The sequence below is a fragment of the Poromitra crassiceps genome, assembly GCF_964638095.1.
Source record: "Poromitra crassiceps genome assembly, chromosome: 27".
Lineage (NCBI taxonomy): Eukaryota > Metazoa > Chordata > Actinopteri > Beryciformes > Melamphaidae > Poromitra > Poromitra crassiceps.
The window spans coordinates 18,593,697-18,614,510 of NC_139650.1; the positions used below are offsets into that span (position 1 = coordinate 18,593,697).

General features: G+C 41.8%; 1 protein-coding gene across 1 annotated transcript in view; it reads right to left on the reverse strand.

The window, feature by feature from the left end:
- chd5 (chromodomain helicase DNA binding protein 5) overlaps positions 1–16,086 on the reverse strand; it is a gene marked incomplete at both ends in the record, with an annotated part of 114,215 nt that extends 98,129 nt beyond the window's left edge. The window contains one exon of the mRNA XM_083661822.1: positions 16,020–16,086. Within this exon, the coding sequence (XP_083517948.1) occupies positions 16,020–16,086 (67 nt within the window). The remainder of the gene's footprint in view (positions 1–16,019) is intronic.
- Between the last annotated feature and the right edge of the window lie 4,728 nt (positions 16,087–20,814).

The window sequence follows — 20,814 nt, forward strand, 5'->3', positions numbered from 1 at the left end:
ATATATATGTTAGCTGCCTGCCAGGCGAGTCATGACAGGAGCCCAGCCTCACATCTCTCTCAGACGCAGGCATGATGAAATGGCTCAGATGCAGATGGAGACAACTCCATCCATTCAAAAGAATAGGACACTGACTGCACACACAACTCTGACTGACAGGTGGACCAGACATCACTGACCACATACACTGCCTGCACACACACAACTCTGACTGACAGGTGGACCAGACATCACTGACCACATACACTGACTGTACACACACAACTCTGACTGACAGGTGGACCAGACATCACTGACCACATACACTGCCTGCACACACACAACTCTGACTGACAGGTGGACCAGACATCACTGACCACATACACTGCCTGTACACACACAACTCTGACTGACAGGTGGACCAGACATCACTGACCACATACACTGCCTGTACACACACAACTCTGACTGACAGGTGGACCAGACATCACTGACCACATACACTGCCTGCACACACACACAACTCTGACTGACAGATGGACCAGACATCACTGACCACATACACTGACTGTACACACACAACTCTGACTGACAGATGGACCAGACATCACTGACCACATACACTGCCTGCACACACACAACTCTGACTGACAGATGGACCAGACATCACTGACCACATACACTGCCTGCACACACACAACTCTGACTGACAGATGGACCAGACATCACTGACCACATACACTGCCTGCACACACACAACTCTGACTGACAGATGGACCAGACATCACTGACCACATACACTGCCTGCACACACACAACTCTGACTGACAGATGGACCAGACATCACTGACCACATACACTGCCTGCACACACACAACTCTGACTGACAGATGGACCAGACATCACTGACCACATACACTGCCTGCACACACACAACTCTGACTGACAGATGGACCAGACATCACTGACCACATACACTGCCTGCACACACACAACTCTGACTGACAGATGGACCAGACATCACTGACCACATACACTGCCTGTACACACAACTCTGACTGACAGATGGACCAGACATCACTGACCACATACACTGGTGATGTTGAAACGTCTGTGCCTTGTTCAGCTTCTCATGCACTAAATAATTCTGTTAAGGTTAATAACCACGCTTTAGCCCGAGTGATGTAGGCTTTCAAAGTTGGGTGATATGGGCCTAATTTGCTTTGAGTACAGATTGGACACAGTCGTTTATGCATCTTGCGTGGTACAGGGTGAATTTGAAAACATCAGTTAACGTCGGTTATGTTTATGCAACTAAAACAACTTGGTTAAGGTTAGGTAACTAGGCTCCTCCCTACAGCTGTGCAACAATCTCTGATGCAGGGGACGCCAAGATACTCATTCTGACGGAGTGGAAGTCCCCCTCTCCACCTTCTTTTCAGCTGTGGCTGACGGACATGGTCTCAGTTATACGTATGGAGAGACTCAGGTTCTGGTAAGGTTATGCAACTAAAACAACTTGGTTAAGGTTATGCAACTAAAACAACTTGGTTAAGGTTAGGCAACTAAAACAACTTGGTTAATGTTAGGCAACTAAAACAACTTGGTTAAGGTTAGGCAACTAAAACAACTTGGTTAATGTTAGGCAACTAAAACAACTTGGTTAATGTTAGAGTTATGGTTTGGGTTACAGTTAAAAACGGAACACATCAGGAGACGAAACCGGGTCTCTCGCGACAAGGAAGTTGCAAGACAAGGACTTCAAAATCAGAGTCAGACTGTCGTTAGGTTAAAGACCACCAGAGGTCGTCGCTACTTCCTGGTTACAGACTCCCAACTGGTGTATATGCACTGCACGCACGCACGCACGCACGCACGCACGCACGCACGCACGCACACGACCACAAGAGATCACATTCGTGAAACATCGTCGTCGTTTTAACCCGCTTGAAAGTCGACTAATGTTGTCGTTTTCCCTGTGAGGATGGACTGTCCTATTTATAATCAAGCAGTGTAGCAGCAATGCAGTGATAGCAAGAAAAAAGAAATCGGTGTGTATTTAACGACTGCGTTGCCTTATTATAGGAAGCAACCTTATGGGAACCTCCCTACTGAATGGTCTGTGAAGTCTCCCAGGAGAATGCTGTCAGGGGGATGCTATCATGCTAAGCTCTCTGCTTGGTGAGTTGTGGACCAGACTGTGCCAGGTGCTGGGAGGGAGGAGGGGAGGGGGGGGGGGGGGGGAGGGAGGAGGGAGGAGGGGAGGGGGGAGGGAGGAGGGGAAGGGGGAGGAGGTCACGCGGTACCGGTCGGAGCTCCACTTGGCACAGATGCCCTCTGCAAAAGTGTGGCCGGATGGCAGAAACACAGCTCTGACCTTCCTGCAAGGGCCTGGCCGCCGGACTGACCCATTCCAGGGGAGATTCACGAGCGGCTCACTGCTGAGAGCGCTGGCGTCTGCCTGAAAACACATTAGCCTTTTTCTCTGACAGCCCCCGTGTGGAAATACCCACTTAATGCTGCCCGGCTGCTCGCTGGCCACAGAGCGCACACGAGACGCAGGCAGAGATCCTCTCCTCCTCCTCCTCATCGATTAGTTCGCTCCTTAAATGCCTTCAGACCAGAGGCATCCATACACTGTGACTAGAAAACATCCTCATTGTAATGAGAAAAGGATGCAGCGCATTCAAATCGTATCCATTATAGACCTCGATAAACGAGATGATCATGTGGACAATAGCGGGCGATTGCAAAAGCGATTGGAAAACGCAGCAGCGCTCATCTGCAAATGCAGTACGTGCACGTGGAAAAGGGCATCTCCTGCATAGGCTGCGTGCACGCGCAGCAGAGGGAAAAAATGGTGTCAACTTTCACAGTGAGGGATCCAAAAATAGACCCCTTTCCAATTGGGGATAACATTTGTAGGCACACAAAAGCCCATGATAATCTTTCAATTTCAGGGAAGAACAAAACAATTAAGAAGAAAAGTAATGGGTAATGGGTAAGTCTGTGACAGTGTTCTCACTGGGAGTAAAACTAAAGGATTTATAGGACACTTAGATGTGACCAAGTAGAAAATCAGCGATACGCAGGGCGGCGTTTTGCCTCTAAATGGCCATCGTCCCGCAGGAGTTGCATTGTTGCATTTTAATCGCATGGCGACATCATGATGCCGGGGAAAATCGGAATAGATTTTTGAGCCAGTCTGTCACTTTGATGCCTGTTAGAAGAGCTCAACGTTGATATTGCCTTCTGCATCACCACCATAACAGTCAGTCCATTATTAGATCAGTAGCACTTTGTCATGGCTGTGATGTAGTGGCAAAATAAGAGGTAGGCAAACTATGAAGCACATCAACCAATCATACTCTCAGAACAGTGTGAATGTATCTTAACAAGGTTGTTTCTTTTTCATTAAGAAAACACTAGGCCGATGAATATAGATGATAAACGCTCCAGTACATCTTTACGCAGGGTGCATCAGAGCAGATTGGCTATAGCCAATAACATGAAAATACTAAATAAAACATGAAACAAATATGACTGACTAACATTGAAATAAGTTTTTTATTTTTTGAAAAATTCATCGCTCAAATATCTTCTCTCACCTGCCATAATCAATTGCACCTTTCCTTTCTCATGCATGTTTAACCAAGTATGGGGTTATTGGGGGCTCGCATCAGTGGTTGCATTCTCCCCCTCAGGCTATGGCTGGCAGGTAGAGATGATGCCTCAACTGCAGAACATTCTCCCCCCCTCTCTCTCTCTCTCTCTCTTCTCACATGATTGCACACCTTCCTATGCATGCCTGCTGATTTTAATGTGCCTTATCAAAAACATTGTAAAAGAAAAACATTAAAAAAATCCTTGACTGCATCTGCCGCTCAGAGCGAGCTGCAACGGCTAAGCCCACGTTCACACACCGTACGCCGAAGCAACGATCAACCTACGCTCAACCTACGCTGATCCCACAAGTTTCATTCCCGTGTCCTTGTCAACAGGCGAGGCCGTTCACACCAGCCGCGCGTGTGCCTTGCTCAAGCCACGCTCAAGCCGCGCTGAAGCGATCGTTCAGGATTCAGTCCTACTCCTATTTTCCAATCGTGAAGCTGCCAGGCATGAAGTCAATGGAGGTTGTGGGCGGGGGCAAGGCGCGCCGAGGAAAAGAGAGTGCTTCTTGTGTGACCGGTCAAGCGTGAGCTCAGCTTCAGCATGGCTTTAGCGTATGGTTGACGTATGGTGTGAACAAAGGCTAAGAAAGACAACTGAACTATGAATCAACTGACTGACGAGTCCAGGAGCCCTTTCCAGCAGTCTGGCCCTTCATCACACACACAGTGGCCAGGCCAGGCCAGGCCAGGCCAGAACAGGCCGGGGAAGGCCAGGCCAGGCCAGGCGAGCACTTAAGGCGGGGACACACTAGAAACGCAAAGACCAGAAAAGAGTTTCTGCGTCTGGCCTATTTTTGACGCGAGCCGCGAGCAGCTGCATGCAGCCGGGCATGAAGTCAGTACAAGTTGTGACCGAAGCGGAGCAAAACAGCGAGACGCAGAGCAAAACAGAGTGAGACGCAGAGCAAAACAGAGTGAGACACAGAGTAAAACAGAGTGAGACGCAGAGTAAAACAGAGTGAGACACAGAGTAAAACAGAGTGAGACACAGAGCAAAACAGAGTGAGACACAGAGTAAAACAGAGTGAGACACAGAGCAAAACAGAGTGAGACACAGAGTAAAACAGAGTGAGACACAGAGTAAAACAGAGTGAGACACAGAGTAAAACAGAGTGAGACACAGAGTAAAACAGAGTGAGACACAGAGTAAAACAGAGTGAGACGCAGAGTAAAACAGAGTGAGGCGCAGAGTAAAACAGAGTGAGACACAGAGTAAAACAGAGTGAGACACAGAGTAAAACAGAGTGAGACGTAGAGCAAAACATAGTGAGACGCAGAGTAAAACAGAGTGAGACGCAGAGTAAAACAGAGTGAGACGCAGAGTAAAACAGAGTGAGACGCAGAGCAAAACAGAGCGAGACGCAGAGTAAAACAGAGTGAGACGCAGAGTAAAACAGAGTGAGACGCAGAGCAAAACAGAGTGAGACGCAGAGTAAAACAGAGTGAGACACAGAGCAAAACAGAGTGAGACGCAGAGTAAAACAGAGTGAGACGCAGAGTAAAACAGAGTGAGACACAGAGCAAAACAGAGTGAGACGTAGAGCAAAACAGAGTGAGACGCAGAGTAAAACAGAGTGAGACGTAGAGTAAAACAGAGTGAGACGTAGAGCAAAACAGAGTGAGACACAGAGTAAAACAGAGTGAGACGTAGAGCAAAACAGAGTGAGACGTAGAGTAAAACAGAGTGAGACGTAGAGCAAAACAGAGTGAGACACAGAGCAAAACAGAGTGAGACGCAGAGTAAAACAGAGTGAGACGCAGAGCAAAACAGAGTGAGACACAGAGCAAAACAGAGTGAGACGCAGAGCAAAACAGAGTGAGACACAGAGCAAAACAGAGTGAGACGCAGAGCAAAACAGAGTGAGACGTAGAGTAAAACAGAGTGAGACGTAGAGTAAAACAGAGTGAGACACAGAGCAAAACAGAGTGAGACACAGAGTAAAACAGAGTGAGACGTAGAGTAAAACAGAGTGAGACGTAGAGTAAAACAGAGTGAGACGTAGAGCAAAACAGAGTGAGACACAGAGCAAAACAGAGTGAGACACAGAGTAAAACAGAGTGAGACGCAGAGCAAAACAGAGTGCTTCTGGTGTGACGCGCTGCTTCGGAGACATTTCTGGTGTGTCCCCGCCATTAAACATCAAATTCAAAGACTTTCCATGCCCAATTCCCTCAAATTAAGACCCAACACGGCATAGTTTGAGACTAGGGATGCAGCGGTATGAGTTTTTGACGTTATGATAACCTTGGACAAAAATACCACGGTTTCACGTATCGCGGTATTGCGGACCATTTGTGTTTTTACAATAGCCGAAATATTCCCATACAGCCGACATCGTCTTTTTAGATGGGGGAAAGTTCAGGGGGGTCCCTTGGGTTCTCCTGCTTCAGCCATTATCACACACACTGTTGTAAACACAGTCAGGGACAGCTCCTCTCTGCTGTGCTCTAGTCTAGGTAGGCATGCAGCCATGCCAGGGGGAGGGGCCGCGTAAGCTGCACTCTACAAGCGACCTGGGCACTTCGTTTTGGGGAACTGCAGAGGACTTGCAGAGCAACCCTTTATAGGTCCCGAATATGACATCACCCTGTGTTATGACATCATCAGTGAGACCATCAAAGATGACATGGGGATTATGACATCATCTAACAGTACCCCACATTGGACCACGTTGGACATCATCCAACAGATCATCCAACAGTTTGCATTCACGAGATGTCATGATGACATCACCTAACACACTGGGAGGATTAAGGAGGCGTGGCTGGAGGAACTTGGTGTTGACTTGTCTGAGGTTATATGGGACAGGAGTTTGTCTGTAGTTCAACTCTGCTCAATTCACAGCAGACACCAGCTGATCCAATTTAAGGTCACTCATCGTCTTCATTATTCCAAGTCCAGGTTGCACAAGATGTGATAGGTGTCAGGTGTCAGAGGGTACACTATCACAATGCTTTTTGGTTTTGCCCTTCACCGTCTGGATTTTGGGACAAAATATTTGCTTGGTACTCTAAGGCCTATAAAGTAACCCTTCAGCCGGAGGCGGAACTCGCCATCTTCGGCTGCTCGGAATCCTCTCTGCTCCTCTCTAGGATTGTGCAAAAGTCTCTGACTCAGGGGACGACTGTCGCCAAGAGACTCATTCTGAAGGAGTGGAAGTCCTCCTCTCCACCTGCTTTTAAGCTGTGGCTGAGGGACATGGTTTCGGTTATACGTATGGAGAGACTCCGGTTGCTGAGGACCAATTCTCTTGGGAAATTCTCAGCTATCTGGGACCCGTTTCTGGCCTACTTAGATGAGGTTGAAAGCGACAAGTAACTTGCCCAGCTAACTTTTCATGGACCCCTCGCGTAGGATCCCATGCACATCTCTTACAAGCACATAAGCACTTGACGTGGCTGGTAACACAACGCTGTAACATTGGAATGTTGATGATTTATGTATATTTTTGCTTTTGTTTTGTCTGAGCCTGTTTTTGTTTTCCAAGTTCTGAAAATTGCAAAAGAAAAATCTTCTTTTATAATGAGAACTAGCAGCTTCACAGAAGCTCACAGACAACAATTAAAAGGAGAATAAAGGCTTGAATGTGTTACGACTCCTACTACTGGACATCCCAGGGTCCCCCATCTGATAAGATTCTTGCTTTTAGATGTTTTTTATTACATAAAGCGTATGAAACCCATGACCAAAATAGTCATTCTGTCATTGTGTTACTTACTTTATTTACTTACTTGTAAATAAATGATCCCCCTTTTTGCTGGGGACCCCCTAAAGGACCCCTGGGGGTCCTCAGACCACAATTTGAGAACCACTGAATTGGAGAATGTAGCCGAATGACTGTTTTGATGATAGTTTCACTGTTATCTCTCTACCTACAGAGAGTTATGTTATCTATCTACCTACAGATAGTTATGTTATCTCTCTACCTACAGATAGTTATGTTATATATCTACCTACAGATAGTTATGTTATCTCTCTACCTACAGATAGTTATGTTATCTATCTACCTACAGATAGTTATGTTATCTCTACCTACAGAGAGTTATGTTATCTCTACCTACAGATAGTTATGTTATCTCTACCTACAGATAGTTATGTTATCTCTACCTACAGATAGTTATGTTATCTATCTACCTACAGATAGTTATGTTATCTATCTACCTACAGATAGTTATGTTATCTCTCTATCTACAGATAGTTATGTTATCTCTACCTACAGAGAGTTATGTTATCTCTACCTACAGATAGTTATGTTATCTCTACCTACAGAGAGTTATGTTATCTCTACCTACAGATAGTTATGTTATCTCTACCTACAGATAGTTATGTTATCTCTACCTACAGATAGTTATGTTATCTCTACCTACAGATAGTTATGTTATCTCTACCTACAGATAGTTATGTTATCTCTCTATCTACAGATAGTTGTTATCTCTACCTACAGATAGTTATGTTATCTCTACCTACAGATAGTTATGTTATCTCTCTATCTACAGATAGTTGTTATCTCTACCTACAGATAGTTATGTTATCTCTACCTACAGATAGTTATGTTATCTCTACCTACAGATAGTTATGTTATCTCTCTACCTACAGATAGTTATGTTATCTCTCTACCTACAGATAGTTATGTTATCTCTACCTACAGATAGTTATGTTATCTCTACCTACAGATAGTTATGTTATCTCTACCTACAGATAGTTATGTTATCTCTACCTACAGATAGTTATGTTATCTCTACCTACAGATAGTTATGTTATCTCTCTACCTACAGATAGTTATGTTATCTCTACCTACAGATAGTTGTTATCTCTACCTACAGATAGTTATGTTATCTCTCTACCTACAGATAGTTATGTTATCTCTCTACCTACAGATAGTTATGTTATCTCTACCTACAGATAGTTATGTTATCTCTCTACCTACAGATAGTTATGTTATCTCTACCTACAGATAGTTATGTTATCTCTACCTACAGATAGTTATGTTATCTCTACCTACAGATAGTTATGTTATCTCTACCTACAGATAGTTATGTTATCTCTACCTACAGATAGTTATGTTATCTCTACCTACAGATAGTTGTTATCTCTACCTACAGATAGTTATGTTATCTCTCTACCTACAGATAGTTATGTTATCTCTACCTACAGATAGTTATGTTATCTCTACCTACAGATAGTTATGTTATCTCTCTACCTACAGATAGTTATGTTATCTCTACCTACAGATAGTTATGTTATCTCTCTAGCTACAGATAGTTATGTTATCTCTCTACCTACAGATAGTTGTTATCTCTCTACCTACAGATAGTTATGTTATCTCTCTACCTACAGATAGTTATGTTATCTCTCTACCTACAGATAGTTATGTTATCTCTCTACCTACAGATAGTTATGTTATCTCTCTACCTACAGATAGTTATGTTATCTCTCTACCTACAGATAGTTATGTTATCTCTACCTACAGATAGTTGTTATCTCTCTACCTACAGATAGTTATGTTATCTCTACCTACAGATAGTTATGTTATCTCTACCTACAGATAGTTATGTTATCTCTACCTACAGATAGTTATGTTATCTCTACCTACAGATAGTTGTTATCTCTCTACCTACAGATAGTTATGTTATCTCTACCTACAGATAGTTATGTTATCTCTCTACCTACAGATAGTTATGTTATCTCTACCTACAGATAGTTGTTATCTCTCTACCTACAGATAGTTATGTTATCTCTACCTACAGATAGTTATGTTATCTCTACCTACAGATAGTTATGTTATCTCTACCTACAGATAGTTATGTTATCTCTCTACCTACAGATAGTTATGTTATCTCTACCTACAGATAGTTGTTATCTCTCTACCTACAGATAGTTATGTTATCTCTACCTACAGATAGTTATGTTATCTCTACCTACAGATAGTTGTTATCTCTCTACCTACAGATAGTTATGTTATCTCTCTACCTACAGATAGTTATGTTATCTCTACCTACAGATAGTTATGTTATCTCTCTACCTGCAGATAGTTATGTTATCTCTACCTACAGATAGTTATGTGGACAAAAATACCACGGTTTCACGTATCGCGGTATTGCGGACCATTTGTGTTTTTACAATAGCCGAAATATTCCCATACAGCCGACATCGTCTTTTTAGATGGGGGAAAGTTCAGGGGGGTCCCTTGGGTTCTCCTGCTTCAGCCATTATCACACACACTGTTGTAAACACAGTCAGGGACAGCTCCTCTCTGCTGTGCTCTAGTCTAGGTAGGCATGCAGCCATGCCAGGGGGAGGGGCCGCGTAAGCTGCACTCTACAAGCGACCTGGGCACTTCGTTTTGGGGAACTGCAGAGGACTTGCAGAGCAACCCTTTATAGGTCCCGAATATGACATCACCCTGTGTTATGACATCATCAGTGAGACCATCAAAGATGACATGGGGATTATGACATCATCTAACAGTACCCCACATTGGACCACGTTGGACATCATCCAACAGATCATCCAACAGTTTGCATTCACGAGATGTCATGATGACATCACCTAACACACTGGGAGGATTAAGGAGGCGTGGCTGGAGGAACTTGGTGTTGACTTGTCTGAGGTTATATGGGACAGGAGTTTGTCTGTAGTTCAACTCTGCTCAATTCACAGCAGACACCAGCTGATCCAATTTAAGGTCACTCATCGTCTTCATTATTCCAAGTCCAGGTTGCACAAGATGTGATAGGTGTCAGGTGTCAGAGGGTACACTATCACAATGCTTTTTGGTTTTGCCCTTCACCGTCTGGATTTTGGGACAAAATATTTGCTTGGTACTCTAAGGCCTATAAAGTAACCCTTCAGCCGGAGGCGGAACTCGCCATCTTCGGCTGCTCGGAATCCTCTCTGCTCCTCTCTAGGATTGTGCAAAAGTCTCTGACTCAGGGGACGACTGTCGCCAAGAGACTCATTCTGAAGGAGTGGAAGTCCTCCTCTCCACCTGCTTTTAAGCTGTGGCTGAGGGACATGGTTTCGGTTATACGTATGGAGAGACTCCGGTTGCTGAGGACCAATTCTCTTGGGAAATTCTCAGCTATCTGGGACCCGTTTCTGGCCTACTTAGATGAGGTTGAAAGCGACAAGTAACTTGCCCAGCTAACTTTTCATGGACCCCTCGCGTAGGATCCCATGCACATCTCTTACAAGCACATAAGCACTTGACGTGGCTGGTAACACAACGCTGTAACATTGGAATGTTGATGATTTATGTATATTTTTGCTTTTGTTTTGTCTGAGCCTGTTTTTGTTTTCCAAGTTCTGAAAATTGCAAAAGAAAAATCTTCTTTTATAATGAGAACTAGCAGCTTCACAGAAGCTCACAGACAACAATTAAAAGGAGAATAAAGGCTTGAATGTGTTACGACTCCTACTACTGGACATCCCAGGGTCCCCCATCTGATAAGATTCTTGCTTTTAGATGTTTTTTATTACATAAAGCGTATGAAACCCATGACCAAAATAGTCATTCTGTCATTGTGTTACTTACTTTATTTACTTACTTGTAAATAAATGATCCCCCTTTTTGCTGGGGACCCCCTAAAGGACCCCTGGGGGTCCTCAGACCACAATTTGAGAACCACTGAATTGGAGAATGTAGCCGAATGACTGTTTTGATGATAGTTTCACTGTTATCTCTCTACCTACAGAGAGTTATGTTATCTATCTACCTACAGATAGTTATGTTATCTCTCTACCTACAGATAGTTATGTTATATATCTACCTACAGATAGTTATGTTATCTCTCTACCTACAGATAGTTATGTTATCTATCTACCTACAGATAGTTATGTTATCTCTACCTACAGAGAGTTATGTTATCTCTACCTACAGATAGTTATGTTATCTCTACCTACAGATAGTTATGTTATCTCTACCTACAGATAGTTATGTTATCTATCTACCTACAGATAGTTATGTTATCTATCTACCTACAGATAGTTATGTTATCTCTCTATCTACAGATAGTTATGTTATCTCTACCTACAGAGAGTTATGTTATCTCTACCTACAGATAGTTATGTTATCTCTACCTACAGAGAGTTATGTTATCTCTACCTACAGATAGTTATGTTATCTCTACCTACAGATAGTTATGTTATCTCTACCTACAGATAGTTATGTTATCTCTACCTACAGATAGTTATGTTATCTCTACCTACAGATAGTTATGTTATCTCTCTATCTACAGATAGTTGTTATCTCTACCTACAGATAGTTATGTTATCTCTACCTACAGATAGTTATGTTATCTCTCTATCTACAGATAGTTGTTATCTCTACCTACAGATAGTTATGTTATCTCTACCTACAGATAGTTATGTTATCTCTACCTACAGATAGTTATGTTATCTCTCTACCTACAGATAGTTATGTTATCTCTCTACCTACAGATAGTTATGTTATCTCTACCTACAGATAGTTATGTTATCTCTACCTACAGATAGTTATGTTATCTCTACCTACAGATAGTTATGTTATCTCTACCTACAGATAGTTATGTTATCTCTACCTACAGATAGTTATGTTATCTCTCTACCTACAGATAGTTATGTTATCTCTACCTACAGATAGTTGTTATCTCTACCTACAGATAGTTATGTTATCTCTCTACCTACAGATAGTTATGTTATCTCTCTACCTACAGATAGTTATGTTATCTCTACCTACAGATAGTTATGTTATCTCTCTACCTACAGATAGTTATGTTATCTCTACCTACAGATAGTTATGTTATCTCTACCTACAGATAGTTATGTTATCTCTACCTACAGATAGTTATGTTATCTCTACCTACAGATAGTTATGTTATCTCTACCTACAGATAGTTATGTTATCTCTACCTACAGATAGTTGTTATCTCTACCTACAGATAGTTATGTTATCTCTCTACCTACAGATAGTTATGTTATCTCTACCTACAGATAGTTATGTTATCTCTACCTACAGATAGTTATGTTATCTCTCTACCTACAGATAGTTATGTTATCTCTACCTACAGATAGTTATGTTATCTCTCTAGCTACAGATAGTTATGTTATCTCTCTACCTACAGATAGTTGTTATCTCTCTACCTACAGATAGTTATGTTATCTCTCTACCTACAGATAGTTATGTTATCTCTCTACCTACAGATAGTTATGTTATCTCTCTACCTACAGATAGTTATGTTATCTCTCTACCTACAGATAGTTATGTTATCTCTCTACCTACAGATAGTTATGTTATCTCTACCTACAGATAGTTGTTATCTCTCTACCTACAGATAGTTATGTTATCTCTACCTACAGATAGTTATGTTATCTCTACCTACAGATAGTTATGTTATCTCTACCTACAGATAGTTATGTTATCTCTACCTACAGATAGTTGTTATCTCTCTACCTACAGATAGTTATGTTATCTCTACCTACAGATAGTTATGTTATCTCTCTACCTACAGATAGTTATGTTATCTCTACCTACAGATAGTTGTTATCTCTCTACCTACAGATAGTTATGTTATCTCTACCTACAGATAGTTATGTTATCTCTACCTACAGATAGTTATGTTATCTCTACCTACAGATAGTTATGTTATCTCTCTACCTACAGATAGTTATGTTATCTCTACCTACAGATAGTTGTTATCTCTCTACCTACAGATAGTTATGTTATCTCTACCTACAGATAGTTATGTTATCTCTACCTACAGATAGTTGTTATCTCTCTACCTACAGATAGTTATGTTATCTCTCTACCTACAGATAGTTATGTTATCTCTACCTACAGATAGTTATGTTATCTCTCTACCTGCAGATAGTTATGTTATCTCTACCTACAGATAGTTATGTTATCTCTCTACCTACAGATAGTTATGTTATCTCTCTACCTACAGATAGTTATGTTATCTCTCTACCTACAGATAGTTATGTTATCTCTCTACCTACAGATAGTTATGTTATCTCTCTACCTACAGATAGTTATGTTATCTCTACCTACAGATAGTTATGTTATCTCTCTACCTACAGATAGTTATGTTATCTCTACCTACAGATAGTTATGTTATCTCTCTACCTACAGATAGTTATGTTATCTCTACCTACAGATAGTTATGTTATCTCTACCTACAGATAGTTATGTTATCTCTACCTACAGATAGTTATGTTATCTCTACCTACAGATAGTTATGTTATCTCTCTACCTACAGATAGTTATGTTATCTCTACCTACAGATAGTTATGTTATCTCTACCTACAGATAGTTATGTTATCTCTCTACCTACAGATAGTTATGTTATCTCTCTACCTACAGATAGTTATGTTATCTCTACCTACAGATAGTTATGTTATCTCTCTACCTACAGAGAGTTATGTTATCTCTCTACCTACAGAGAGTTATGTTATCTCTACCTACAGATAGTTATGTTATCTCTACCTACAGATAGTTATGTTATATCTACCTACAGAGAGTTATGTTATCTCTACCTACAGATAGTTATGTTATATCTACCTACAGAGAGTTATGTTATCTCTACCTACAGATAGTTATGTTATCTCTCTACCTACAGAGAGTTATGTTATCTCTCTACCTACAGATAGTTATGTTATCTCTACCTACAGATAGTTATGTTATCTCTACCTACAGATAGTTATGTTATCTCTACCTACAGATAGTTATGTTATCTCTACCTACAGATAGTTATGTTATCTATCTACCTACAGATAGTTATGTTATCTCTTCCTACAGATAGTTATGTTATCTCTACCTACAGAGAGTTATGTTATCTCTCTACCTACAGATAGTTATGTTATCTCTCTACCTACAGAGAGTTATGTTATCTCTACCTACAGAGAGTTATGTTATCTCTCTACCTACAGATAGTTATGTTATCTCTCTACCTACAGATAGTTATGTTATCTCTCTACCTACAGAGAGTTATGGAATTCTGGACAAAATCATATTAGAATTAAAAACATTCTCAGATTTGGGTCCATGAGACAAAATCTGATCAAACGGGGGCTCGTCTGTGGCTCTAATGTGGCCTAAATGAGGATCCTTGATATGAAAAAGGTTGAGAATTGCTGCTCTATTCAACACTATGTCTCATACTTCACACAAGATTCACCAGCTACTTTGTCTATTTCACCAGCTAAGTAGTTTTGTATAGGACAGAGCATCACTAGCTGGCTACCTGGCAGAATGGCTACCAGCCACAGCAAGAAAAATTGGCACAATTTTGCCTCATGGCTTTTCTTTTGTCTACATGTCATTGGCGAGGAAATCCATAACCTCCTCCAACAACTGCACGAGTTTGACTAGCCAACAACATGTTAAAAATAATACAAACAGGGCCTTCTTCAAAGAAGTTGGTCACCTGCCAGAATGGCTAATTGTGTGGAGAAACTTACCAGGCAGCCACAGCAGAAACTGGCCAGCTGGTGCTCATTTCCCACCCTGCAAGCCACCATATGAACTGAATGAACTGTGTCCCCAAGAATCTGGGCTAGTTACTGGCCAGGTTAGTGCATGCAACTGAAGCGGTGTTTGAGGGGTGTGGGATCCCCTGGTTTAGCGGTCATATGACCACAGTCCACCTGGACACTTGATAAAGCAATGTTTACTCTACACACGTGGTGGCGTGGCTCTGACACCTCTGTGCCACTGCTGGGAGGGAGGAGGGTCTAAAGTCACAGCACCTTGGCTGAATTAGATCACACACAGTGCAAACAGCAGTGGAGCAGTTAGCCTGACACGGGCTACAAAACATCTTCCATTTTTAACAAACCAAAAATGAACACAAGTGCTGTCACTATTTCTCCCACTTAAAAGCATGGTAACAACGAAATATGACATATATAATATAGCACAGATCTGATTCAGGCTAGAGACTGAGAAGGGCTAGATAGGCTACCAACCACATCATCTAGGAATTAAACGGTTAGGCTATAACTGAATGCATGGACGTTCTCAAATGTCTGAAGCAAAGTCTTTTGAACTTATTTGCAGGTTATTATAGGCATTATTGTCACCATAGAGGCGCACAGCCATGCAGCATAGAAAAAGCCCAGTAATGGAGGGTTTTCATCATCTCGCCCAAATCCAGAGTGTCAGATAAAGAGGCAGATAAAGAGGCTATATTAAGATAGTGGGTCGTGCAGGATAAAGAGCATGACTGTGCTTAATGCAGCGCTGCTCTGCTCCTCTCTCTCTCAGGCAGGACAAGCCCTTTTCCCCGCATTCAAGGCGTAACGCTCAGATCTAGATGTGAAGGGCACGTCCCGCCTCTCTCTCTCTCTCTCTCTCTCTCTCTCTCTCTCTCTCTCTCTCTCTCTCTCCTCACCTGGCACGTCGTCTTCAAAATCCATGTCGTCTGGTCCCTCGTCTTCATTACTCAGAGACCCCGGCATCTTCCTCTCATACCCCCCAAACAGAGCCCTGCTTTCGGCTGGGAATACTGAAAGTTAACCCTCCAGACGCCGAGAGAGGAGGCAGCAGCAGCAGCAGCCGCGTTTTCTTTCTTCACCCAAAGAAAAATGTAACCGTCGTTCAAATGGCGAGAAAATACACAAATCGTGTTTTGATTAAGGTCAATGTGGGGTTTCTCCTCAGGTGGGGGAAAAGATGTAAACATATAGATTTCCCCCACTGATCTCTATCCAGGTCTTCCAGTCTGAAAAATAAGAAAGACAAAAATGGAACACACATGCCCAGCTTGTGACGTCTGGTCTGTTGCCATGACGATCCATCCCATAATTTCACCCACAACTAGTTAGTCATGCTATAGCCTACCTAGTTACCCACTTCAACTAGCAGTGTGTGCAAACAGACACGACTGTGCGCCAGTGCCAACGCCGCTAACAGGCAGGCACTCTCTCTCGCCTGTCTGTCGCCTGCCCATTTTTGCTTTTGCACAAGTCCGGAGAATTGGAGGTAGGGGTGTGTGTGTGTGTGTGTGTGTGTGTGTGTGTGTGTGTGTGTGTGTGTGTGTGTGTGTGTGTGTGTGTGTGTGTGTGTGTGTGTGTGTGTGTGTGTGTGTGTGTGTGTGTGTGTGTGTGTGTGTGAGTGTGAGTGTGAGTGTGTGTGTGTGTGTGTGTGTGTGGGGGGGGGGGGGGGGGGGGGGGGGGGGGGGGGGTGAAACTTCTCCCTATAACCTAAATATGAAGGGAGGCAGTGGTGCACGGTCAAATAACTGAAGGGGGGGCGATGTACAACATAAATCATTTTATATATATATATATATATATATATATATATATATATATATATATAATGTATATATACACACACACACACACACACACACACACACACACACACACACATAGTATATTTATTTATATATCAGTGTATATATATATACTGTGTGTATATACTGTATATCATACAGTATATCCTATATATACACACACACACACAGTATATTTATACTGTATACACACAGTATAATATATACATATATAGTGTCTATATATATATAGCCTCTCTCTCTCTATATATATATATATAATGTATGTGTGTGTATGTATATATATTAGGGGTGTCACGAAACACTCAGTTCACGATACGATACGATACGATACACGATATTTGGTTCACGATAACGATACGATATATATATATATATATTTTTGCATCGATTTGTAAGTTGAGGGGGCATCCTCCACGCTAATTGGAGTAATTTCACCATTTTCATCCTCCATGTCTGTAACGTCCCTCGTCTGTTCAAACAAAGCAATGAAAAGGAGAGCGAGCATGCAATCAGATGCAGATCAGTGCCACCATGTTCAGCTTCTTTTTCTCACGATATGAGATTTCATCTCAACGATACATATTGTCACGTTTTGATATCGCGATATATTGTGGGACGATATATTGTGGGACGATATATTGTGACATCCCTAATATATATATGTGTATGTATATATATATATATATATATATATATATATATATATATATATATATATATATATATATAATATACATATATATATATAGTGTTGGGCAAGTTTCTTTCAAAATGTAATATACTACATATTACTAGTTACATATTAGTTCATTTGAAAGTAATAAGTTACTTTACAATATTACTGTCTGTGTAGAGTAACTTGTTACTCATTACACTACTTTTGCATTACTTTCACTGTAATAACAGCAGTAGTAGAATGACATCGCCACCCCGGAAACGTCCCCAAAAATAATTTAAACCGTCTTGAAGTCAGTGTAAACAATCCAAAATTCTAAATGTTACCCTTTTCCTTTGTTATTGTCATCTATAGTGGTTATTTGCATAAAAACAGTTTGATTAGGAAATTATTTAATATGTGCTTTGATTTTAAAAAAAATACCTCCATTTGTAACTTGAGTTACTTGAGAAAGTAACTGGTATATTACTGAAATCCTATAAGTAATAAGTTATATTACTGAGTTACTGCTAAAAGTATTATATGACATGTTACTTTTGTAATGAGTTACCGCCAACACTGTATATATAAACACTATATACATGTACAGTATGTTTGACTGGGCTACTACCCCAAGCTTCAATCTGGCACAGAAAAGAATGTACAGTAAAAAAGGTCAGGTGGTGCGTGTGTGTGTGCTGCACGCTGAAAGCCCCCCTGCCTGATTTCACTGTTGTCAAGGTTACCACATGGAGTCCAGTAAAAATGTCACTTGACCTCACACTAATTGCAACAAAACCAAACTCAACTGATTTTGTATCCTCAATATGTCCTCAATGAAGTAAAAAAAGTGTTAAGGAAATGTATGAAGGGAAATTTTTGAAAATGACCCATTAGTCTAGTAGGAACGGGGGGTCCCCGCGCACCCGAAAGATATATTTTTCTAACATAGATTTTTGTACTCCTCAAGGTGTCTAATAAACAAATTTTGTTGTTACCCCGTTGAAATAGTGTCCCATGGGTCCGTTTGGCGGCCATCTTTGCGGGCATATTGCGATGTCTGATGAAAATGGATAAGGGTCATAACTTTTGAACGAGACGTCATACAGAGACAAATGACACCACTTTTCTGTATGATTTCTGCATGAGGAATTGATTGAGAGGGTTGTTTTAATGATTTTAACAGGTTTGGTATAGTAAAACTCAAAAACATTTGAAAAAAGTGTCTAATTTACTCTCAAAATCTTGCAAAAAAAATCTATCTACATATTAGTCCATGGGCCAGAAGGGTTGGGAATAATGCTCATATTGATTTTTGGCAAGGTATACATCTCTAGAGTTAGAAAATAATGTGAGAGCATTGCACCAATGGTAGCTAAATGTGTGTTATCACTCGATTTATAACACCATGCAAAACATAATAGTTGTGGGACTTTTAGGGACATTTGAGGCTAAGTTCATGCAAATAAAGTCAAATGGCTCAATCCCACCACACTTAACAGCCCTGCACAGCTCGTCCCCACTCGGCTCCACTCGTCTCTACTCGATGGATGTTTTGCTTCGACCGGCGCTCGATCGGCCCCCACCCACCCCCGCCCACAGCTGGTCGTCTAAAAATAGCGACCGCATATCTGTCCTTCGGCTATAACATAACGTTACAATTAAATCCATCCACAGAACTTTTAAACTGTTTATGAAATACTGGTGCCTCTAAATGACCTACAGTGTACATGGGCAAATGTGACAATCAGCCAAGAGAATGATATCACAGGCATGCTGCGCTGTGCGGGGACGGGAGAGGCGCAACAGAGTGAAGCCTCTACCCCGCAGCCTCTCACCAGGCAAGACCGGTGCTTCCAAAAACCCGCTGCGGCCTAGCGGAGCGCTGCAGCCTCCTCTCAGCTACAGAGCTCCCTGAGCGAGCAGCGGACTTTTTTCTCAGACAATTGAACACCCGCCACGATTTTATTTCACCGGAGATGAAGGCAGCGACACAAAATACTGATGGAAATATACATAACAGAAGATAAGGTAAGACCACTAAACTGGTATGCAGCCGCCAGCATTGCATTGACAGTCAGTAGACAGAGTAAACACGATTCTCTCTGACCAATCAGTAGCCATCAGAGTTTTACGTCACCATTTGGGACCTACTCGCCAGCCCGAAGTACCCCGACGAGGCAGGGACCAAAAGTAGCACGACTCGGCCTTAAATCAAACCGAGCTGGGCCGGTTTTTGATGGTGGGATGAGACCAAAAGTCGAGTCGAGCGGAGCGGGACCGCGCTACTAGCTGCTGTGGAATTGGGCCATAAAAGTACGAGATTTTGCCCAGAATTACCCCAGGGCATGCTCTAACAATTGAGCCAGAGTGCCCGAGCCGGTGACCCCCGGGGTCACCATGGCGGCCAAATCCAATATGACCACTGCAGTCCGAAATAGATTTTGGCTATAACTTTTGAAAGAGATGAGCTAGAAATACAGACTTGGTGTCTATCTTATATTTTTTGACCATTAGAAAGGTGTTGGAATGCTTATATTTACTAATGAAGATGTGTGTGGACCCCTAATCTGCATATTTCCAAGATGGCGGCTACCTGAATATGAGTTTTACCATAACTGTTGATGCTTTTAGTAAACTCGGTGTCCATTTTATGGTTTTTGAGTTTTAGAAACACATTGTAATACTCAGATTTATGATTGAATCTATCTATAGCACTCTACTTTGCAGAGTAAGTAGGCTACCAATATGGCTGCTATCCCATTTCTTTTTTACATACACTTTTGTAGTTGTACAGTAAGAATGAGTTACCATCAAACTGGTGGAAACAAACAATCTACAGTATTTATCTTACATATTTTATTGAAACAATTAGTGAGTAACACTTAGGTATGTACATGGGTTGGGGGGGTTAAGTTAGATTGAGTGTAAAGTGTTTTTTGTTTATATCCTTATATCCACAGCCAGATTAATCAAATATTGTTGTCTTGACCGCATTGTTGGTACAGGCACTCTTGCATCCACATTGAGGTGCCACGGGCTCCAGCTTTACAGCATTCACAGCACCCACTACATGACTTTTTGCAGCTGCAGCAGAGAATGATGACTCAGGCTTTACTGGCATCTGAAAGATGGGTCCAGTAAGGTTCCCAAGTCTTGGTCATGGGAGTCCCAGTACCAGCCCCACGTACTGAACTCTGGATATTTTGCTGGACAGAGGTTGCCTGATTC